This window comes from Leuciscus leuciscus (assembly GCF_965113295.1).
Source record: "Leuciscus leuciscus genome assembly, chromosome: 20".
NCBI lineage: Eukaryota > Metazoa > Chordata > Actinopteri > Cypriniformes > Leuciscidae > Leuciscus > Leuciscus leuciscus.
Window position 1 is genome coordinate 6977268 of NC_138744.1, and position 25662 is coordinate 7002929.

The following is a 25662-nucleotide window of genomic DNA, read 5'->3' on the forward strand; positions in this document are numbered from 1 at the left end:
ATGTGCTGTGCTATTAAATGAAAGATAAAATATGATAGAGCAATAGAATGAACAGTGACAGTAGGCTTACAGAAGCTCATACAATGCATTTTAGCAGGCTTAATTAAGCATGAAAATAACTGAAAGAAATATATATATTTGATGAACAAATTAAGCCAACTAATATGATTTATAATCTTTTGGTTTATCTACTAATACATTTAAAAATTACAAATGCAGTGAAAATTCAGGTATCGGTTACGGTATCGGTATCGGCGAGTACCAAAAATTACAGTATCGGTATCGGACTCGTTCTGCAAAAAGTGGTATCGGGACATCCCTACTGTATAGCCCCCCTTCGCTCTGAGCTTGAGATAAAGGCTCTATTGCCCCTTTGCTCAACAGTTTCGCAATTTCGGTACGAAGTACACTTGCTACTTCCTTTTCTACCGTGGTTTCGACTCGCACCGCACAACGGCGGGGACGTCGAGCGAACTGTAGCGAATAGCCTCTTTTTATAATGTTCAGCACCCATTCTGATACACCGGGAAGCTTTGCCCACGCATGTACGTGCATAGCTAAGGGTTGAATGAGATCGGAGCTCTGGTCGTGACATAGTGGCGACCGGGGAGCTTCGGTATGCTGTATTATAGACACCGCATTTGCAGCGCTCGAGGCGGGGAGTGTTTTGATCACAGCGGGCGGTTCGCCCGCGCTCGGCTCTCTCACGGCAGGTAGCTGAGAGACGGCGAGCGTGTGGGAAACCGAGGGATTCGTCATGTCTGTGAGTGAATGTGGGCGCAGGACAGCGGGCACATTTGCACTGAAAACACCATCGACCTGAGTCGGTTGTATGTGTGTTGGTTTCGTTTTTACAGAAACCGAGAGACATGCAGCGTGTAGTGTTTGTGGGCACTGGGACGTGGGCACGTTCACTACATTCTGTGCGCAATCGACATGAGTCGATTTTATGTGCGCGAGCCCTGTGGGGCGGGCTGTGTCTGTGTGTAGGAATGGGCACTGGGCAGTGGGCATTTTTACTACACTCATAACACCGTCGGCCGTGGCCGGAATACCAGAAAATACGCTCTTTACAGGATTTATCTGGGTCGCCGTGAAAACGGCGTTTGTGTACAGGCAAGCGGGTAATGCAACCGACTTGTTTACTGCAGAGTACACTGGAACAGTCGCATGTAATGGAACTGGACGAGCGGGAAGTTTTGGTGGAAACCCGGCCGCAGCGGGGCTTGAACACCGTCGTTTTCCTAAGCTGGCTAGGAAGACTTTGAGGCCTCGGGCTTCATCTCAACCTTCGGCCGAGTCCCACGCTGTGGGGGGCGGCGGCCGGCAGAGCGAGAGCGTGGTCTCTGGTCCCGGGCCTGTCGACGCTGTGAAGCGGCGGCGGGGGGCGGTGGCTGCGAGCTGCGAGCAGACGGCTGTTTAGAGCGGCCTGATGCGGAGCTAGAGCGCTTTGGCAAAAAGTGCTTCATGGCCTGCGACGTCTTTTGTACCTCAGCGAATCTGTCCGCGAAATCTTTGACGGACGATCCAAAGAGGCCAGTAGCAGAAACGGGGGCGTCGAGGAACACAGAGCGCTCCGAGTCCGGCATTTCTGAAAGCGTCAGCCAGAGGTGTCTCTCAGCAACGGTGAGAGAGGCCATGTTCCGCCCTATGGCCTGTGCAGCGGATTTCGTAGCGCGGAGAGCGAGGTCCGTAGCGCTCCTTAAATCCGCCACGTTGACTGCTTCCGTGCCTTCCTCGTCCAGCTTTCGGAGAAGGTTAGCTTGGAAGATCTGGAGAGTGGCCATAGTGTGTAGCGCTGATGCAGCCTGCCCAGCGGCGGTGTAAGCGCGACTGTGCAGGGTGGAAGTAGCGCGGCAGGCTTTTGAAGGTAGCGCCGTCTTAGTCCGCCGTCCAGCAGAGGGCGGGCAAAGATGGGCTGCTACTGCCTCCTCCACTAGAGGGAGAGCGAGGTATCCTCTGTCTTTGGCACCGTCCACCACGGAGAATGCCGCCGAAACAGAGGAACGTAGCCTGGCTGAAAAAGGGGCGCTCCAAGACTTTGCCAGTTCTTCATGAAGCTCAGGAAGAAACGGGGCGGGTCTTGAGGGCGTGGAAACGCGGTCCCCTTGCAGAAAACAGCCGTCCAGACGGTTGCGTGTAGGCTCGGCGGGCGCGGACCACTCGAGGCCGAGGCTCTCTGTGGCCTGTGTGAGCAGACGCATCAGCTCAGCTTCAATGCTGGCCCGTTTTCCTGACGACTCGCGGGCAGAAGAAGGGGCGAGGTCCACAGAGCTCGCCCAATCCTCGCTGTCCGAAGCCAGGATAGAGCAGTTGTCCTCCTCGAAAACTGCCGCTTCTTCCTTGTCATCTCCGGCGGAAGCGGCGGCCAGCGGCGGCCACTGTCCGGGAGTGAGAGACTCGAGAGAAGCAGACGGCGAAGCTGGCAGGCGCACCGGCGAGCTTTTCTCGGTGGGAGGCTCAGGGATCCGCTGAGCACGGCGCTTTTTACGGCGCGGCGTCGAAGCGGGAGGTGCAGGCTCGTGGAAAGTTGCCATGCGAGTCCTCAGAGTCGCCATAGGCATAAGCTCGCAGTGAGGGCATCCGCCGTCAGCGAGCGCTAGAGCCGCATGTCCTTCACCCAGGCAGGAAACGCAGATGACATGGCGGTCCCCGTCGCTGAGTGGGGCTCGGCACGAGCCACAGGATGGACGAGACATCTTGAAAAAGACGCTCTGCTCTTTTAGAAAGGGAGTGTGAGTCGCGGCGGCGAACACACACAATGCAATAAAAGGATATAACGCCGGATAGCGTAGCAGGAACGGTGGTTGAAGGCGGCGCGGCCAGCGACTCCAGGTACCGAACTCGTCCCGCTGAAATGCTGTTTCCACGGCGCGGCTTCTTCTCTCTGGATCCAGCGATGCGTGAGCTTCGCTGAAGAGATGAAAAATCGGTAAGCTAGCCTTTCGATGCTATATTTATAGCCCCAGGCCACGCCCGTTTCGGCGGGACGTGACGTATGGGGCGCGAAGCGCCCCCATTGGTGATGACGTCACGATAGGGCCTTATCGATAGGCTGCTGCAGTTGCCGCAGGGCAGCCAATAGGCGCGCGAGCTGTCTCGCCTATGTCTGCATGCTGCCGCAACGCGTTTTACATTATTTCAAAATTAACCCCCTGAGGTCTACGGTATCGCCGGCGATACCAGCTCGCTTTTTTTTTATTAGTGTAAAAGAAACTCATAAATACTCTGTTGACTTTGATTTTCCATAGGAGTTTCATACATCAATCGATTCTGTTAAATGTGTATTATTTTTGTGTATACTCACAATAAAAACAAAGTGTTGTGCTTTTTGCCAAATAAAGAAAAATAAACACGAAGCGAGTTCTGCCTTCTCTCTGCCAGTGAAGTCCATTCTGAAACGCGTCCGAAAATTAACAATAACTCAGCGAATACTCAGTCAAACAGACATACAGACAGACAGGCATGAAGCTTGAATTCTCTTCTTTTAAATGAAGTCATTTATATAAAAAAACAATTATTCTCATCTTGTGAAATCTGTATTAAAAGAGAGCGATTCCAGTCGAGCTCATCTCATCTCATTACGTTATAATCGGCCCCGCCCACGGAGAGCGCGCGCTATTCAAACGCAAATGGCTGGGGCAATCCTGTGAACGCCCCCATCAGCTCGAGAAAACACACACGTTTATTTAGATCATTGTTTACACCGTCTTGCAGCGCTGTGAGGAATAATACTAATCGAAAATGTCCCTCAGAAGTGCGGGTATATCGAGGAGCGAGCTGAGGAATACAAGTACGTTTTTTCCTTCTCACGTGAATTTCTTCACGTGGGTTTCTGTTTATGAATGAATAAACGGCATGAATGCGCGCTGTTTACCACAGCTGGCAAAGACAGTTTAAATTTAAATCGCGTGTGTGAATGAATGATGATGTTTTAGCAAACTGTATTGCTATACTGAGATAAGTAAACATCGACTGAATGTTGAAATAAAATGTAGGCTATTTGTATAAGCAACGTATTAAACTGCAAATTAACAATATGCCCTAATATTTCATGAAAACAACGTTACAGTCAGACGAAATATGAAAGACAACATTTTGTTTAGTAGATTTGGGTACAGTTTTTACTGTAGAATATACTGCCACATCAAATAAGCTTTTGTTTAGCCATTTCTATATATAAAATACGATTTTTGTCAAAAATAAAGTCATCAACTAAGATGTTAGCTGTTCCAATGTTGGTTATATTCAAACTAATGAATACATAGATAAAATGTAGGGCCTATAATCATTTTTTTTTACAAAGAAAGAGTACACTTGAAATATTGTTGAAATTGTAATTATTGTTGTAATTGTAACCATTTTAATAAAATAGCAAAACATATTTACAAGATAGATGTAAGCAAAATCTTAAATGGTCAATATAAGTCTTCTTCTAAATATATCTTTTGTCCTTTCATTGTGGCTCAGTCAGTGTCACACCTGAGTGAATGGCTCATCATTATGCAGAGTGGGTGTATTCTAAGGTGTAAACCACTCCTCGTTCACGCCCCCCTCGCATATTGGCTTTCCAAGCAAAACCTGTTTTACATCAATTTAAATCAATGTATGGTTTTATGTGAACGATAAAGCAAGACTATTTTCACATAATTTTGAAGAAAAAACTATAGGCGACGACATCCATAAGTCAAAAGTCTTATTGCCACATATTTAGTATGTGTTTTGTGGCCTTATTTCAAAATTTTTAATTTTTAGTTTTTTCGATAACCACGCATAAACATTATTCTCTCAAAAATGAAAACATGTACATACATGTGGCTCACATATTATTGTAGTCCTGTTTGTGCTATATAGAGTGAATTTACACCTTTGCCATTAATATGTTTATAAGCAACTGAAAAAAGCACAAATGTCAGGGCATGTCAGAACACCCCCAGGGCCCAAAAAAACGCTCAGACTCCAGAGGGTTAAGGATAATTTTTTGGCTTCAGTATCTCGCGGAAAAGAGATTTCCCCTAGCGTAAGATATTACGCAGTACGAGAGTACCTCTCGTAAGAGAACAGCTATTTTAAATGTTATATTTTTAAATTATAACCGTTTTAACCTAACTTTTGATTAAATAAATGCAGCCTTGGTGAACATAAAAATTAAAATGTTTAAAAACTAAAAAATATATATATTAACAATCCAAATTTTTTAACAGTGGTGTATGTACAGTCAAACCAAAAATCATTCAGACACCAGATATAATTTTTTATATTGTTTTACTAGTGGGTGCAGGACACTATAGTGATGATAGCAAAATAAAAGTAAACTGTGACATATTATACCCAAAAATTCTTCATACAGTGACTACCAGTAAAATTTATACAAATTTGGGACCAAACATTATTCAGACACTTTGACCTGACCATGTTTTGCTTAAGTGTTTTTTCTTTAATTGCTAATGCAAACTTTTTACACCATAGACTGAACAAAATTAAGCATTGCTTGGTAATTGTTTGACCTAAATTGATATTATCTAATTGTCTATTATCGAAATAACAGCTATTCAACCAAATTCATTTGTGGACAGTCTAACCAGTGAAATATCAACTGATTTGATAACTCTGAGTTCTTGTCAAATTTGATGACCATTTTCTAAACTATAACGAATAAACTGTGATAATGTGAGAAATATTGAAGGTGTCTGAATACATTTTGATTTGACTATATATAAAAAGGAATTGGGTTTCTAAAAAGTGAGAGGTCTGAAACTAAAGGAAGCTTCCTTATTGATTCAGTTTATCACAGAGATACATTACAGTCCTAAGCTGTCTATGATGCAGGAAAGCTGTAGAATATTAATATAATTTTAAAAAATGAGAAAATCAAAAGCAGCGCATCTACTTCAGAGCAATAAATGTGTTTATCTGAACATATTTTTCAGGTTTATTGTGAATGTTTATGAGCAAATCTCTAATGAAAAGGCCATTTTCATGGCAGAATTTTATAGTTTACGACTTGCATGACATATAGCTATTAGAGAATAATAGAGGACAGTAGGTACCAAGGGAAGACATTTTACACAAGTACATAAAGCAAAAGGTTTGGTAAAGTTTTAGCTACACTGTTTTGTAGACCAGCGCTGAATGAAGTCAGAGATGTGAAAGTGGAGCTCAAGCAGAAAGCTGCATTTCTGAGCTGTCAGCCACAGTGACATGTTCACCAAACCAAACTCAGATTGTGTGTGTGTGTTTGAGAAGTCAGCAGGTGATGAGGGGACACAGAAGTCATGTGTCAGAGCACCTTGTGCATTGTGTTGTGTATGTCGACTGTATGTCAAATGTCACTGTTGGACTTTTGGCAGCATAATCATAAAATGAATAGCACTGTGTGCACCGCTTTGTTACTATATTTGACCTGTCATTAAAAGTACACATACATTCATCTTTTTGAAGTGCCATTTAGTCAGATGGTTCGACATGAATGCACCACCTGAAATCAAATCTACTGCTTCCCACTTTGAGTTTGAGCCACAAAACTCTCTCCCTTCTCCATTTTCAAAAGAATGGAGAGAAAAAAAAGGGAGAGAAAACTCCCTCTCTCTCCCTAGTTTTCTCTCCCTTTTTTTCTCTCCATTCTTTTTGGTATGGCTGAGCAAATCTGAAACTCATTGTCTTGACAAGGTGGCTGGTGAAAGAAAGAAAGGAGATAAGCTTAGAAAAGTGTTTCTTCTCTTACTGAGTCTAAAAGATCAACCCTGGGCTGTGCTGATATTACCCATCATGCATTGTCCTAACACCGCTATCATTTATCTAACTCTGCAGATAAGCAGAGTTCAGAAGTGAGGATTGCTGAATAGTATTTTTCAAATATATGGCCTGATATGAGGATTTAGAAATGTATCTAAACAATACTTTGACATACAGACTATTGAGAAATGAAGATATCAGAATGCATATCAACTCACTCACAAATAAATGCTATAATGCAATACAAATACTCATTCACAGTGGCCTAAAAAAGTGTTTGTACACTTAAACCACACTTCGAAATATATGAATACCATTGTATTTGATAAAAGTACAAGCACACCTCTCAAACCAAACATTTTACAAAGTTTGTTTGGTTTTAAATGACATAAAAAGAGATGAAATAATGCATTATAAAAAATAAAAAAAATAAAAATAAAAATAATAATTATTATTATTATTATTATTATTATATTTATATATATATATATATATATGCTTATTTTATTTTATAATTTATATATATATAAAAATATATATATATATATATAGCCTATATATATTTTTTTTAATATATATATAAATTATAAAATAAAATAAGCATATGTTCACTATGGGTTAATAAATGTGCACATTCAGTGTGGTATTTGTCTAGAATATGGTACTTTTTAGGAAAATCTAAATAAAGTCAGTGGTTCAAGATGTCAATGTTCAAGATGCCAATTTTTATAAAGCATCTGAAACCTAAGAAGGTCAAATAAACCAGGAAAGAAACTGAGATTTGAACAGAAATACTCCCGTTCTTTCGATGAGGAAATGCACAGAACTGATCGGATGTGGTCAGAGCCTGTAAATAGCCTCACTGAATTACCTAATCAATGTCGCCATGGCTTCAAGTGGCAGACAAACAGGCTTCCTGACATTCTCACTCCAGAGTCATCAGGAACAAGAAAAAAAAACTCAATATCACGCGCTCAGAGGGGTGCACCAAGCAAATGGATCATTCACTCAACGTGTATGGAGCTAAAAGAGCATGCTCACATGTCTTCAGAAGAAGTGTCATTGTACAGGCCTGTGACCTTCAGTTTTGTGTATGTGCACTGACCTCTCATGAAATTGGCCGGTCAGTATTGGAGAAATAAGCTATATATCTCATGTTAGTAATGGAGTGTACCTGCCAGTGGGGTTGTATTGTATTGGTACACAGGCCTATCACCAATAAATGTTCTTGTGTGGAATGACCGGGAACATAAGCCGTACTCACCATCTGAGTCACCATCCAGAACATTCTCCATGTGTCTGATCATGGCCTCCAGGTCACTGTCCTGTGATACACAAGGACACACATGAAAGGGGTCATTTTCAGGCTGTGATGTATGATAGAGGATGCTTGAAACACACCATATGTTCCTTCTGGCCTACTTACAGAGACATTACAATATTACTGGAGATTACAGGGTTTCTTCTGTTTAGATCAAACCATGATTGTGGCTAGACTCCCTAATGAAAGTCTAGCCACACAAGGCTCTTGAAATGCAGGTTCTATAAACAGCATTTGGGATCAACAGGTCTCCTATCTGTAATGATAGCATGACCTGGAGGGAGGAAGTGGCACCATGATAAAGGCAACCTGAATGGTTTTTACTCCCTTGAGGCCTTCCCCTTGTTGATGAAAGTCTCAAGGAACATACAGACTGAATGAGTCTGAAGGAGGACTAAAGGTCCATCAACAAAATTAGGTGTTTCTTCAACAATGGACCTTGTAGACTTTTAGAAAATAAAGTCCTATATTCACACCCTCACAAAAAAATATCTACTAAAATATCCAAAAGTTCATGTACATTTATCACCAGGAATATTTATTTTTCATTTTTGTGAAACATCAGGAACATTTCCATCAAATGCTAATTTTACAATATTTTTGGAATAAATGGCAGATTCATATACTCCCCAAATACACAAATATGTAATAATAATAATAGTAATAATAATTAACATTGGATTGGAAATTATTCACATTTAATATACAAGACTAAAAAAACAACTGTAAATAATTGTTTACAAATAAAATATGAAAATGATTCATGGTTATTTCACTCAATAAACTATCAGTTTTAAAAATGCAATATTTTCATGGTGGATTTCATATTTTAATATTAAAAGTCTGGTCTGGGTAAAACAATAAAAATATGCATAAAAAAAACATTTGAAAAGTAGCAAAAAGAAAAGTGCCAGAGGTTGAAGAAACAAAATGTTGTTAAAGAAAAAACATATTCAAACTGCAATTGGTTTGCAGAAAGCAGGGCCAAATTCATTGTGTATGAGACACAAGTGCATAAGTGAAGGAAGGCCATTGGGCAGTTCAAGGGTATCAAGTCATGCCATCTGTGCAAAATGAGAATAGAAAAAAAGAAAAGTTACCATCAAATAAGGACCAGCTACAGTATGTATTATGCAGCTATTTACCAAATGCAATTCCTCTGTCCTCCATTCCGGGGAATCTCACCCAGCCAAGACTGGCGGCACAAATACCACCAGCTCCACTCTCACTGTGAGCCAGCTAATTATCAAATATCCACTGGGGCAGAAGTCTATTCCACTCTCTCCTTTGGTTTCATACTTATACCATCTCGATTCGAAGTTGTTTTTCTCCCTCTCTCTCAATTGTGACAAATAGTTTTAATCTATTCTCGGTTGGCCTGATCGAATCGTGCTGAAGCCTGGTATTGGATTGCCGTTTTAAGAGTCTGCTGATGTAGTTTTCTCTTGTGAGTCCAGATGAGCCCCTGGCTCCATCACACCTGATCTGAACGTATGTGTTTGCTGTTGTGCCACTGAACTCCAGCACTACAAAGTATTTGCAATAATGAGGTTGAGCTTGGTTGAGAAACCTTCTATGGACAAAATGCATTTGCATAATCCAGACTATAATATCGCAGACGAGTGGTATCATATTACTTGAACATTAACGATAACCTGTGGACTTGAGTGCTTGTAAGATATGACTGAATTCATCTTATTCTATGCTTCATAAACAGATGATCCTGTCAATGACAGCTTATTACGACTTGAGGGTGTCTTTGAGTTTAGTGTGAATAATTCAAAAAGATACTGAAAGGGAAAAGAGGATTGAGGATATACCTTGAGGATAGAAGGAAATATGGCATTAACATATATGGGTAGTTGAGGCGGTTTAGATTCAAATCTGCATTGCAACAAATACATTTTTAAAAGTACATATGTATTTCAATTCATGTGAGGTCATAAAAGCTATATAATAATTATAAAACAATGATAAAATGTTTAAGTCCAGGAATTTACTATATTTACCACATATACACTACCATTCAAAAGTCTCGTATTCTCACCAGTGCTGCATTTATTTGATCAAAAATACTGTAAAAACATTAATATTGTGAAATATTATTACTGTCTATTTTATCTATAATTTGTCTATTTATTGCATTTTAAAATTTTATTTATTCCTGTGATGCAAAACTGAATTGAGCATCATTACTCTAGTCTTCAGTGTCACATGATCCTTCAGAAATCATTCTAATATGCTCAAAAAACATTTCTTATTATTGTCAATATTTAAATCATACATGTGATACATATCAGTGATACCTTTAATTTTCAGGAATCAAAAAGTAAAAAAAAAAATAAACAAAACTCTGGTGACATAATAAATGTCTTTACTATCACTTTTGATATTTTGATAAAAGTATAAATTTCAAAAAAAAAAAAAAAAAGATTTCGAAAGGTAGAGTACCTTAATTTGTGATGTATTTTTAAAGCTTAATTTGTAGAGCTACAAGAAAAGAGTGTATATCTTGCACTGTAAATTTCCAAAACTCCAAACTCTTTTGATTTGCTGACAGATCTCATGTGAAAACTCTAATTACGGTGCGTACAATTTATGGAGACATCTTTAAATGTAAATATCACACAGTCACACAAGCTGATTGACAGGAGTTTCTCTCCGGCGGCGAATCTCTCCTCACCTGTCCACATGTCTGACAGGAAGGGTCTGTGGGGAGATTATCCTCTGAGTCTTCCTCTCCATCTGAATCTGCCTCCGAGCATGACTCAAATTCATCCACGAAATAAAATGCCTCTGCCACCTGAGGATCCTCTGGGATTGCTGAAACGATTAAAAGGTAGCAAAGATTTAACCGATACTCGAAATTGTTGAGCAGTGTGATGAAATGACAGGTAGCCTCTATCATTAACACTTTAACACATTTTCTGCTTGATTACACTGCGCTGTAGTGCACCAAACATTTCTGTGAACAAATGAACACAGACAACCTCTCAGACACGCATGAATTCCTGGGCCTGCGACCAATCTGATTCTATCAGACAGCTGCCAGCGACTGGACCTCCACAATCAGACACAAAGATGGCAGGAGAGATGGAGGGAGCAAGAGAGGGCTGTTAGACTGTACTTTACTCTGTGGGGTTTCCCATTCACATTCGCAACAGTTTCATTTTCTTCTGTAGAGCTCACCAACTGAGCACTATCCTTCGGCCTGAAAGAGAACTGCAATGCATCAGCATGCACATTTACACCTGCATCCCCCGAACATCCACCTTACAAGACCAACAACCAGGGATAACATGCACACCCAAGAACAAACAGAACAAAAGCCAATAAATCATGGTTTGGCTGGTTAGCACGTTCCAGTTAGCCCCTGCTGGTAGATGATGTAACTGCACCATCTGGATGCAAAATGCATTTTTCTTTATTAACAGCCAATCGTTAGCATGTATTTTCACAAAATACATCTCTTTTGCAATCATGTTTTGTGTGTGTGTGTGTGTGTGTGTGTGTGTGTGTGTGTGTGTGTGTGTGTGTGTGTGTGTGTGTGTGTGTGTGTGTGTGTGTGTGTGTGTGTGTGTGTGTGTGATCTAATAAGCCGAGAAACCTGAGGCCTATCACACCATCCTCTGTTTTCCAGGCCTGTCTAAATTGCTGCTCCCCAATGAAAGAGCAACCTGCAATTTAGAAATATAGAAAAAAGCAATGGGAGCATATTTACAACACTGCAGATCTGTTTTATCCAGTAAAGAGGATTAGTCATGACAAAAAGCAGAAAGAGCATTCTACTGTATCACTGTGCAGGAAGCTTCTGTGTCATTTCAAATGATCATGTGTTCAGACCTCAGTCCTGCCTCATTGACTCTGTTTATGTCTGTTTTATACAGAAATATCCACACACACAAAAATGTGTATCCTCTTCTAGAAGGATTTATGCACATTTGTGAGGAACTTTAGGTTATAGTTTGCCAAGGATTGTAGAAGTTTGTTCTGAAGAAGAGGACTGTGGGTCATCCTTTTTTATTTTACCTTTAGAATCCATTAAAATTAAAATTTAAATGCATTACACATAATTACACATTTAAATGATAAATGATAAAGATAAATGAAAAACCCTATGGAAGACAGTCAGCATTTTTCAGAGAACCCTCCGATTCCTAACTTTATTGATTCAAATTAGCCATGTTAATGACACAAACAAACAACCATTAGCTGTTTTCTTGCCATTTACTTTCCACTCAAATACTGAGAGCACTTACTGGGGGGTCAAGTTTTCCCAATATTTCCCCAGCAAATGACCCTTACACTATGTCTACACCGGACACGACAACTGTAAATTCATTTGCCCTTCGTGTCAGCAGTAGCGTGCGAAGGGAGTTGCACTTGGAGTATGTTAAACTGAATGGGGTGTCAGTTTACTGTCAGGGATTTGTTGCATCGTGTCGCGCCGCGTCCAGTGTAGACAGAATCGCGGATTATAATGGGTTCGGTTTGTGTTTGCCGCATCGCGCCGATCGCTTTTGGTGTAGACACCATGTTATACATTTTGTGCCAGATGCTAACCTTTACCAGATGAATTTTAATCTCACATTTTAATAAGGCCATAAAGGTTCAGAAACAAAGAGATTATAAAAGTTATTATAAACCAGAAACTGTAAAAAAGTTATTCCTATCTGTGACCAAATATAAAATGTATTCTTTATTAATGAGCAAAGATAGATAGATAGATAGATAGATAGATAGATAGATAGATAGATAGATAGATAGATAGATAGATAGATAGATAGATAGATAGATAGATAGATAGATAGATAGATAGATAGATAGATAGATAGATAGATAGATAGATAGATAGATAGATAATCTTCATCTCGTGGCTAACTGCTATAATAATTTTTAAAAAATCATGTGATGTAGTACTCTATTATATGTACTCTATTTACACCAGAATACTAATTAATAATACAAACAGTAGTGATGTATGCAAACAAATTAAAGAGCCGGTTACAGGCTGGAGACAATTATGCTGACAAGGTTTGCACATAATGTGCTTATTGTCAGAGCTTATTCATTTGAACGGCATCTTTCCAAGGCACAGCAGTCCCTGGTGTAGTCATTATAGTTTAACTCCAGACATGAGCAGAATCAGACCGTATGTTTAATTGCTGCCAACCTCAAGAAGATTATCAGAAATGGCTGTCTAGGTCCTTGAATAACATGCAAATGACACTATGAACTCAAAATGACAAGAGAAGTAAAATAATGATATCTGAATAAATATTCCATCCTAGAAGAGCATTTAACTTTGTTTATGATGTACAGTAGCTGGGTTAACCTGCTCAGTGTTTCTGCTGGGCGACTCACAAAACATGCACACAATTATACTTGTATCATTAATTATGCATTATTCATTCAATGGGTTTTCCTTGCCTTCGAGATTACTTGATGCATGAGGTTTTATGGAAGCTATATAATAAACACATCAGCTAATTTCAAGGACAAAAGACTTGACTCCATTAGTCTCAAAACCCCGTCGCAAAGTATCACTTCTTTAATTTTTAATAATACAAATCCACATACTTACACGATTTTATTTCCCATTTATTCCCAGTAACAATAAATATCTCAGACAAACACGCATTTTAAATTCACATTGATTGCACCCCGGCGTCCTCTATCGATAAATCACACCATTGTGGATCCTCCCCGTGTCGTCTAAGAGCACAGCTGTGGGTCTGCACTCGTTTAAAACATCTAATTTACAGAGGAATATAAAGTGATTAGAGCCAGGAACTGATGGATAACCTCTCAGGACTTCCAGAAAACACGTCTCTGAGATTTATCATAATGATATCAAAACCCGATTAAGGAGGCGTTTTGGCCATAACTTATCTTTCCTTTGATGCATATAATGACGGTGGTAAAAGAATGAGTCATTGAAAACCAGCAATATGCCAGATCAGATTCCGCACATATCTCACAGCCAATGCAAAATGACCAAGTCAAACATGTTAAAAATCGGGTTATCGGCCTCCACACAAATATTAAGTTAGGCCGATTGTATGACTGAGTAATGAAGCAAATGAGTACCCATCAGAAGGGGACAGGTCATCTTATACAAACATGCCTAACAGAAATATGAACCATTATCTGATATTCATGGCTAAATAATATACAGTGCCCACAAACAGTATTTGGACACTTTTGGATACATTTAAAATGTCTGAATGTCATTGCATTAGACCAGGGTTCACCAATCTCGGTCCTGGAGGGCCGGTGTCCTGCAGAGTTTAGCTCCAACCCCAATTAAACACACCTGAACCAGCTAATCAAGGTCTCACTAGGCATACTAGAAACTTTCAAACAGGTGTGTTAGAGCTGGTTGGAGCTAAACTCTGCAGGACAGCGGCCCTCCAGGTCCGAGATTGGTGAACCCTGCATTAGACAATATTATATCAACCACGTGGCATCTGCAAACTAATGATGCTCAAAGTGAAAAAGTAAGTCTCAAAGTAACTTCCCTTTCCTGGGTCATTTTTGCATTGACTTTTAACCAATGTGACAAGGGCTGTGTCTGAAACCTCAAGCATCTGCCTTACTGCCCATCTGCTAATGACTCAGCAGGCGAAGAAACCTCAAACAAAAACTGATTTATAAGGCACATTACATCACTCAAGTGCATTTTAGACATAACCAAGCAATTTAATGACTACAATGCTTATTTTTCTGTGAAACTTGAAGCAAAATGACAACAGCATATTTATGAATTAACCTGATTAAATCGATCCATAAGACACCACTTTCCACCAACTGCTGAACCACATACACATGATTGTGGGATATCATACTTAGAAAAGATTATGTACATTTAAGCTTTTTTTTTATTGTTACACAAATGATTGAATTTGAATTTGTCTTGATTAATGAGATCTATTCTAATGCATGAGTGCACACAACTACAGTAGGCCATCTCTGATGTACAGTGAGATCTGGATAAATCTAGAAATAGCAGCATACCAGCACAAACCATTCACAGGCTTGAGTTCTGAGCTGAGGTCCTAACTACAATAAGGGATGAAACTAAACTGCCCATTTCTCACTTTCTTTATCATTTGTTCATAAAGGCAGGCAACTTCTACTCTGATAAATCTGTGCGGTGAAACATCATTAAAACGTCTAGGAATCATTTGACTTTCAAATCAAAATGGAATATTTTTTTATCTCTTTTAAATATGCGTGTGTCTGACAGTGCAGTGTAATACTCATGGTACCTCGCTCTGTTCTGGGATCTGTTGTTTGTTAAACCATGGAGAAAGAGGCACTGGAGCGCCAAGCACACAATGAATTTTAATGAAGATGTAGAAGAAAAAGAAAGTAATCTCTGATGGAAAGTTAAACTTTCTGATTTGGAAGAGATGGTGGCATTCCATCAGACACACATTTCATAACAGACTTCAAAAAACAAGAGAAAAGTATCAGGGGAGATTGCTTTAATTAATATACTTGCTGATAGTTTAATTGAAAAATGTGTGGGAAAAAAAGATGTCTTTTCCAAATTAAGAGCTTTTCTTGCCAGACTTAACCCTGGGTAATTGTCTTATTAGGCTAAGGCCACTTTTAACCCTCGGAAATGCAATGTGTCCCTCAGGTGTCAACCCAGAGCAACAATTTCTTCCATTTGACCTTTAGTTACAGTGAAATACAACTCACCATGGTCTTTTGACACAGACTTGCACGTCTTATCAGAGAGATGAGAAATGCTTCCCGCCGGTTCTGGGTTTATTTTTGGCGTCTCACTCTGAATCGGTTGAGTCCTGTTAACTCCTTCATTTTTCACCTTGAAAAAAAGTTGTAAAAAGACAAATGCTTTACCAAAAGTTGCTCAGGGATGAGTATATCTTAGTTTCTTATATCACTCAATATAAAAAGCTAAAAAAAAAAAGAAAAAAAAAAAGAACAAATATAACAGAAACAAATTACAGCTGTGATTCAAATCTGTTAATTATGAATAATGTCTGACAGGAATCCTATCAACATACCTTTAAAACATCCACACTGACTTTCAGAAAATTTGACTTGTACTCTTGCATGCGAAGATGGTTTTCTTGATATTTTTCCTCCACAATTTTCCTATAGTAAGACAATAAGAGTATGTGCATATATAACTTTTTTTATGTAACTGGCATAGTTCACTCAAAAATGTGGAACACAAAAGAAGATAAATGTCTACATTTTTGGTAAAACTTGAACTAATGTTAACAAATAAAATAATATTGTAAAGTAATAACTAACATGAACAAACAGTAAAAAAAAAAAAAAAAAAAAAAAAAAAAAAAAAAAAAAAAAATATATATCAAAAGTATTTATTACCATTATTTAATGTGCTGTGAACTAACATTAAAACAAAGATTAAAAATTGCATGTGTGTGTGCGTGTGTGTGTGTGTGTGTGTGTGTGTGTGTGTGTGTGTATATATATATACACATACATATATATACATTATATACATTATATATGCACACGCAATTTTTAATCTTTGTTAATGTTAGTTCACAGCACATTAAACAATGGTAATAAATACTTTTGATTTAAAAAATCTATGAGTTAATGTTTAATTAAAGGTATACTATGTAAGTTTTGGCCATCTAGTGGTTAAAAAACAAAACTGCATGCATTCTGCGGAAGAACATAGTTTTTGGCTGACAGCTGCCTTATATAATCAGTATCCTTAGAAACGCTTTGAACAACTCAGAACATCAGTGGAGAAAGACATATAGTTCATCATAACATCGTAATATACATCATATACATAATTCACCTGCTATTTTGCTAAATGTACCCGATTTTTCACATCAACAGAAAAATATACCAGGATAACCATGGCTTCTCTTGAGACTCCCCTGCTTTGCAGAATAGTTAATGATATGCTAAAGCCTGCCCGCATGTTGACGTGGTAGGTTACAAGATAGTTTGTGGCACAAGAAACACAGACGATGTTTTTTTCACTGCAGTTTTCAGGAGAAAACACTTTACAATGGTGTTGAATGATGAATTTGCACATGGTTTGTCATAAAGTATATTAAAAACACCACATAGACATATAAACAACATTAAAACTTGATTTTCACCACAGGGGGTCTTTAAAATTATCTGAGATTGATAAATGCAATAGAAGTATTGTCCATTCTTAGTTCGTGTTAACTAATGTAGTTAACTAATGATAACAAATTAAACCTTAATTTAAAGGGTTATCCAATTTTTTTATCCCTACATTTAAAATAAACGAGGACCAATGTTGTTTGGACCCCAATGTTCTTCTAAACATCGTATATTCTGTAAACAAAAAATAATAACATAGTGTAATAATGTGCATTATTACATCAGTTTGTTTTTTGAGTGTGACACGAGTCAACGTTGACTGTTCCGATTCTATCAGTGCATCACATATTAGACAAAGAATCAGAGCTGACGTGCGACACACTGCCAAAAATCCTTGCACCATGAAAACAGAAAAGCCCTGACACTCAAGCTAACCTTATGGAATATGAACTGCGAGTCACATTTGATTAACATTTAGTGTGACACGGTCAGTGCACTAAACGTCACTCACTTCAACTTTCGTGCCTTCTCATCTGCAGCTTGGAGTTTCCGGAGCCGCATGCGTTCTCTCGGGCTCATTTTCTGCACCTCTGATCTCTCCCGCAGTGTCTGCAGATGTACCTTCTTCTGCCTGTGGGGTTTCAAGGACTACATTTACTGAAATGACTAACGACAACTCCTTTGAGCATGCAATTTTCAAAAGAAATAGGCAATTTCATATGAAGTTAGGATTTAATCAAACAAAAAAAGAGAGTAGAATCCAAACAAGAAAAAAGTATATCATTAGGTTATTCATGAGAAGTTGTGTTAGACAGCATCAGATGCTTTGTGTGCAGTCTTTGGACACCAGGCATACTAGAACAGCATTAAAAAGCTAATGAGCAAAAGGTTCAGTTCAGTTTAAGCCTGCATATTAGCCTCATGCAAAGAGCTTAGCTCTGTGCCTGCCATTTGTTTTTAAAACTACTGTAGTAACATTAACAGTTTGAAATGAATCAAATGATCACTAGAATGTTTTTAACACAAATGTCCAGTATTGTACCATTTCATTTAATTATTTTATCAAAATGATGATGTACACTATAACTTACTACCTAAACTATGTCCTCAACCTCATAACATTACGCAATGCCTCATAATTACTTCAATACTGAAAATTCAAATATTACACTTACATTACAAAGACAAAAATATTATAATTTAAAGAAATACTCCTATATGTCCTGACAGAAGCTATCGGTAGTATGTAGTAGTATGATCCCCGTTTACATTTACATTTACATTTATGCATTTGGCAGACGCTTTTTATCCAAAGCGACTTACATTGCATTATCCTATACATTTATACATAGGCATGTGCAATCCCCTGGGATCGAACCCACAACCTTGCGTTGTTAACGCAATGCTCTTACCACTGAGCTACAGGAAAGCATAACGGATCCGCAGAAAACGACTACAAACGCTGTATTGTGCATGCCAGACAAGTAGTTGGCGATGTCACTTTGTAAAGAATACGCATTCAAACGAGCATGCCCATAAACTAAACATGTAATACGCATGTGCATGCCGTCACCGTTTTCACAGATTAGCGTTTTTGAAGTTTACACTGAGATGATAACGGTATCGTTTTCAAAAACTTGCACTTTGAAATGTTTCAAAGTTTGCGTTCTCAGGCCACCAAAACACTGTTGTCGTGACTCGAGTATATAAACGGCTAGAACGCAAGTAAAGTTTTCTGTTTTACGGCCAAAACAATCTTTGTTGGATTTGAAACAATCTGTTTTGTAAAAAGCGCTATATAAATACAGGTGACTTGACTTGACTTGTAGTAACACCTAAAAACTAAATGGATCCTGCATGTAATACATGTGCATTATGGAAAGTGAATGCTAGATTTGTCAGTGCACTTGAAACATGAATATACAACAATAATATTGTGAAATATTATTACATTTTCTAGTTGAATATATGTTAAATGTAATTTATTTGTGATGCAAAGCATCGTCACTCCAGTCTTCAGTGTCACATGATCCTTCAGAAACATTATAATGTGCTGATTTAGTAAAACATTTGTTCTTATCAATGTTGACACTTTTTGACCCCAAACTTTTAAACGGTAGTGTACAAAAACTTTTTTCAATTTTGCAACCTATATGTCCCAGTACTCAAGAATCAATGAACTGCACTTGTTTGATTTTGCTATGCACTGTTGGCTTTAACATTGCATAGATTTTCACTAGGTCATAGCTAACTATGATTGGCACATGCTATGGTGTCAACATTTTTAATTAGTGTGGAAAGCGAATGAATGAAAGTCTGCTGATTAACATGTTCCAAACACTGGGTACGCAGCAGCAACACAGCTACTGTACATATTTTTAGGTCCCCCCGACAAGATTGTGTGAAAATGGCACAAAAAAACAGATTTAAAAAAAGCAACAACACAAAAACAGTCCTGTTCCCAGAGATCCCTGGTGTAGTCATGCATTTCTCAGCTGACAGCATCTTTGCAGGAACAGAGAAGTGAGACTGCCTATAAATGTCTCTTTCTCTCAGGGACTTGTGACTGTGGATTCACTTACAGTGCTCTCAGGATCTGCGATGTGTCTCTCTCTCCCCCCATCGACTTGTCTCGAAGTGTAAGGCTAAAGAACTTGTGTTTCATGCTCTGTAGTGAGAAAAATAGCAAAAGAGATGAAATATCTGTTAATGCTGTTCTCTGAGGCTTGTAAAAGTTACAGTTTCCTGAGGAGCTATGAAAGCAAAAAGCAAAACAGCAACAGCAAAGCTAGCGTTCAATCAGAATAAACCGTCGCACAGGCCCGTGTTTCACTCCTGCAATTCTCAGAACTCTTGAATCAGAGCGGATGGGAAGGAGAGAGAAAGACTGATATAATCATCCTCAGGGAGGAATCTGCCATGAGCACACTTAAAGAACAATACGAGACATTTGTAAGGCGCAAATTACACAGGCAGAAGAAAGCCTTGGAAACTGTACACAACAACAGAGGAGGGAAAAGCCATCAGAGAGTATTGTGTTTCAGAGTTGTGGTTTAGATGCCCTCTCCTTCTCTGATTACATGTTTCTGAGATGGTGATGGTGTAATAGCTGGTGGAAGAGACATACTGTATCAACCAGGAGCTTTCAAGATAGGGGTTAGGGGATCACTAGCTTCCAGAGGCAAAAACGTATTACTAAGCACCCTGATGTAAACAAGTCAATGCAGTATGAATGTGAGTGATGAAAGCGTGCTATAACTGCAAATACCGTAACCGAGACGCATTAAACAGGGGCTATAAAAAAAAATCAATGGGATTAGATGCCTAGAGAGCAATTATATTTTCAGTGTGATGATTTATGTGATGAAAAATACTAATGACATGTACAGTAGCTCTTGGAGTTTAAGCAGCCATTGGATTCGATTTCTACATGATGTACGGATTGTAGTTATTAACAGAAGACATTTTGTCTGGATGTGGGCGTTATGGAAGGTCTTGTGATCTGGATGCTTGCATCCAACAAAACATATATGCTGTATGTGATATATAATGATGGATTATGTACATAATTAGGGGAAGAATTTATTAAGGATCATATCTGATGCAGCTGTTCTGAGCGGTCTGTGATCTGACTCGCCTCCTTTCATTTTTATTTTTTGCATTGGATGAGATGCCAGCAGTACTTCAACCACCAACTGTTATTTTACACAGAAAGTTGGAAAAAGGCCCAGATCCATAATGAAGTCGTAACAGGCAGAGCAAGGAGTTTAGCTTTAGTTATGGTAATTGACAAAAGCGAAAATACATGAGGAGAAACGCTGTGAGAAATACAGTATGATATAATAATAATCACATTCGGATTTGGATAAGAGTAAGCTAAAACTGTCCACAGGGCTCAATGTTCAATGTACAGTACACGGATTCGTCTGTTTGCATTTTGCACTGTCATTTTCACTGGCACTATTAGAAAATAATTTTTAATAACTGCTAGAAATATTTAGATTTTTCATTTTTTAAAACTGTAAATACAGAGGTTGTTTGAGAAATTTAGACTGGATTGAAATCTGTGAAAAACAAATGTATCTAAGCTTCTCAGAGAAAAGTTGTCCCGTTCAAATAAACTTTTGTGGAAATGTTCTGAGCTTTTATACATTTACAGACTGATCATTTGCCTGAAAGATGCAAAAAAATTCATATATGCCGGGGAACAAGGCGAACTATGACAAGCCACAATCGATTCAATCACAAAGCAGCAACAATGCCAATCACTGACATTTCAACAGTACAATCTGAAAAGGTTACGCACAGGGTGAGTCAAATGTGATGGCGAATCGATGATGTGATGAGCATGCATATAACAGACATTTAGAAACCTATTGAGCTTGGCTAGCAATCAAAATCTTCCTGGTGCATTCTGGTCCTTCCCATTAACCTTTGAAACAGATACTCTGAACAGCTGGTCGGAAGCCCTCCTGTCTGTTTGATCTGATCAACGGCATCTCCTCACCTGCAAGCTCTCCTCAACGAACCTGCTCCTCAGAGCATCTGCTGCCGAGATCCTGCGTGAAGAATCCTTCTCTAACATACTGGCAACACAGAAACAGAGAGAGAGAGAGAGAATTATGTTTAAGACCTCATGAAATGCTTCTAAACCTGCTCGGATTTTGCATAATCTGCTTTGAAAAACTGCTGAATCAAACAAGCCATTGATTTGTGTCTATCTACTCATCCACAGCGGGCAGGCGGACAGATATAGCTTGGCGGTGTGGGATGACATGGGCCCGATTCGTGCCTGGAGCAGGGCAGCATCTGTTTCTGGTACCTTTGCATTAGGGAGTTGAGCTGCCGCGAGTATGTTTCTGGCAGGGATGGAGTAGGTCCCTCCACAATCTTCAGCACCACAGCCAAGAAGTTCTGCCCCTCAAAAGCATGCACCAAACAGCACATCTCATAGAGAATACAGCCTAAAGACCTGCACAAAGAGAATAATAAAAAGAAATAGGGACAGTCCACCCAAAATTTTTTAAAGATGCTCCAAACCTGTATGACTGTCTTTCTTATGTGGAACATGAAAGAAGATATTTAGAAGGATGTTGGTAACCAAACAGTTTCTGGTTCCCATTCGCTCCCATTGATTTTTTTCCCCCATACAATGGAAGTCAATGGGAACCAAAACTGTTTGGTACTAACGTTCTTCAAACATCTTTTATGTTCTGCAGAAGTAAGAAATGCATCCCTGTTGATGCTTGTTTTCATAAACAGTCATGTGTAAAAAAAGGACACCCTTTAGAATTTTATGGTTTTACTTATCAGAACATATTCAAAAATTCTTTTCGTTGTTAGCACAGGTTGTACACAGTGTTATTATTTATTTAACAAAAATTAAGCCAAAATGGAAAAGCCATGGGTGAAAAGCCAAGGAATCGTTTTCTGTATGACAGTATCAGTCTCTCGCATCGTTCTGGAGGAATTTTGGCCCGCTCTTCTTTACAACGTTGCTTCAGTTATATATACACTAGAGCTTTTGGTGAAGATCAGATTAATTTTAAAATCATTGTTTGTTTCATTTGGTTAGTGTGAAAGAGTTTTTTTTCCCGAAGTTGTTTGCATAGGTGACAATCGTACATGAACCACACATGAACTCTGGTACAATGTGCAATTATCATTATAGTAAAAAGGTTGTATCTCACTTTAGTTGAATAGACACAAACAAATAGAGAGAAAAAAAGAAGAAGAATTTGTGCAAGGATGTCTTTATTTTAGCCCATTCTCTTGCTTATCTCTTTTAAGCACCCCTTCCTCCAGTGTGTCTCGTGCTTGTGTTCTTGCAGGCTCGAGAGCACAGAGTGAAGAGTCCAATTCCCATGCAGAGACCTCAGCTCTCGCTGGCACATACACATCGAGGTGAGTGTGTGAGAAAACGCATGGTTCTTAAATTAACAGCAAGTGCCTGTAGCCGTTTGGCAAATGAGATTGTCTTTTCTCTCTCCTTCATTCTATCTTATTGTTTTCTGGTCATTTTCCCCCTCAGTTCTTTTTTCAGAACTGGCAATTTGATAGAAATCAAACATAATACTTCATTACCTGCAATTTTGCATAATGCATAAAGATTTTTTTTTTATTTATTTTTTTTAAGATTATGAGTTTTGACTTTGTGAGGGAATAACTTTGCAAGTTACTTGCTGAGAACTAATATATATATATATACAGTGCTGTGCAAAAGTCTTAGGCACATTAGTATATATTTTTTCCAACCTAGATGCAGGTAAACCTATTGTTGGAGAGCCCAAAAATCAAACGAGGAACCTTTAAAATAACATAAAATGAGAACTTTAAGATCAAGAGGTTTTTAATATCATGAGAAGCATAAATTCAGTCAAGTGTGTCCAAACTTTTGACTTTAAGTGCACTGTATTTGCAAATGTAAAACCTATTCAATGCAATAACCGAAGTCTTGGTTGGATAAAGGAACACTATGCAGTTTCCGTTTTTCTCAAACAGCGACCCCTAGAGTCGCAGAGCCGTCTCTGCACTCTTCGACCGCGCTTTCTTCGTCGACTCTGCCATGATTCACGTCTGAAATGCGTGCTAGTGTCTTCCATATAGGCTGCTTCATATGTTGTTGATGTATGTGACGTCGTGCCATAAGCAAGCCGTGATTCTCGTGAGATTTGGCGGGGCGCCACCTCTCAAACCTGCATTGCTGGTTTTGTCAGCGGCGTCCCCCACCTGCTTTGCTATCAGGATGATTCAACCTACTACGAGTTCGTTTACCATCGAAATGATTTCAAAGCTGTTATATTAAGGTACAAATCTTGCATAGTGTGCCTTTAAGAACTGAAATGACTTAATGGTTTAGTTATTTATACCAGATGTCTGATTTGGAGTCGTATCCTCTGTGGCTGAGGGCTTCAGGGCTCATGTAGTACGGGGTACCTGTGAAGGTAGTCGCCAGGTCACATGACCCCATCAGCAGACAGGATACACCAAAGTCACCTTTAAAGAATATTTAAAAAAAGTTCTATCAGCATAACACCTTTTAAAAAGAGTTTTGCAGACAAAACTTAAGGAAATTGTTTACAGTGTAACAAAATAAGGAATATTTACTCTTCGATTTAGAATAACAAACACTATAATGGCCCCAAATAAGCTTTTGAATGCTGAGACTATTTGTGAGTTAACATGCTCATTGAGATTCCCACTTGAACATTATTTTTTGAGTCACAAATAGTAAGAAATATGAATCATTTATGATTGTTAGGCCAAACATTTTTCTCCAAAAACTGTCCCCCAAAAGAGCTTAAAAGAGATTCAACTGGACAAATGCTGTGGATTTGTAAAAGCTTTAGGAGTTACCAGCATGCTTTACAGCATAAATAATACATGCACTGTTATGGGATTGCTATTGATTCACTTTTATTTTATTTTATTCTGTACTTGTTTTGTCATCATAGTTTGCTGTGTGTGTGTTTAGCATTCATCTTATTCCTAATGATATGCTTGATGATTATACAGCTGTTGAGGTTTATATGTGTTACTGTAAGTGTTGAGAGTCTATGTGTCTTTCCTGTGTAGAAATGTAATGAAACAACATTAGGTTGCAAAATGAGCTCTTTTTTAGAGACAAAAAGCCGTGCAAGATGTGATCTCCTTCAGAGCCAAGCAGTCATTTAAAATGTAATAGACAAATGAAAGCTTCCTTGGTTTGTTCACTGAACATCTGCCGAAAAAGAGACCTGTGGTTGCTTTGACACAAATTAATTGGATACTGTAAATGATACATTTAACATTTAGTGAGTGTACAAATACAAGTTGGCTGAGGTACTGAGGACAATTGTTGCACACTTGGCGGCAGAACTCCAAAATCTCAATGCATTGCGCATCGTGATTGTTTTTTCATAGTTCAAAAATAAACATTTTAGTTGTGTGAAGCACTTTGGCCAGAACTTGAAAATATCTTGCATAATGCTGAAATGATATTATGAGTTTTCTCAACATTACATTTTTTACAGTGTGACCTGAGAATTAGTTTGAAGTAAACCGTGTTATTCTGGCAGGCTAAGGCGAGAAACTGACGTAAAGCAAAACAAATGCAAAGAATAGAGTCTGCTGTACGGAATAATTTCATTCTACAAGAACACACAAATACATTATTTTGCACAGAAATTAGCTAAAAGCGACAACTTTATGCTGTGATGACAAAAAAATGTATAACAGGAAATTTTGATGCTTATTAATGCACCTATTTATGATAGAAAATATAAAAGTGATGATTATCTGCCTCCGAGAAGAACAGATTCTTTCTATCTGCCGTAGCTGAATGACATACTTTTTTTTTTTGACTGGGTAATGATCCTGTTTCTTTGTAGATGAGTGTTTTAACTGTCATAAAAGAAAGGCCTGTTTTACCAAATGGGAGGTGTTTGGGCTTTTGGTGTCATTAAAAGTCGCATCTGAAAGTGTTGCAAGAACATCAAACACATCAAGCATCCTTTGGGCTGTGAAGC

General features: G+C 38.7%; 1 protein-coding gene across 1 annotated transcript in view; it reads right to left on the minus strand.

Moving 5' to 3' along the window:
- Positions 1-25662, minus strand: part of nek11 (NIMA-related kinase 11) — a 76206-nt gene that overhangs the window by 25796 nt on the left and 24748 nt on the right. The window contains exons 6-14 of the mRNA XM_082149337.1: positions 24025-24151; positions 21978-22127; positions 21663-21741; positions 19738-19823; positions 17667-17786; positions 16096-16186; positions 15767-15893; positions 10740-10879; positions 8000-8060 (exon numbers count right to left, since the gene is read on the minus strand). Coding sequence (XP_082005463.1) covers positions 8000-8060; positions 10740-10879; positions 15767-15893; positions 16096-16186; positions 17667-17786; positions 19738-19823; positions 21663-21741; positions 21978-22127; positions 24025-24151 — 981 coding nt within the window. The remainder of the gene's footprint in view (positions 1-7999; positions 8061-10739; positions 10880-15766; positions 15894-16095; positions 16187-17666; positions 17787-19737; positions 19824-21662; positions 21742-21977; positions 22128-24024; positions 24152-25662) is intronic.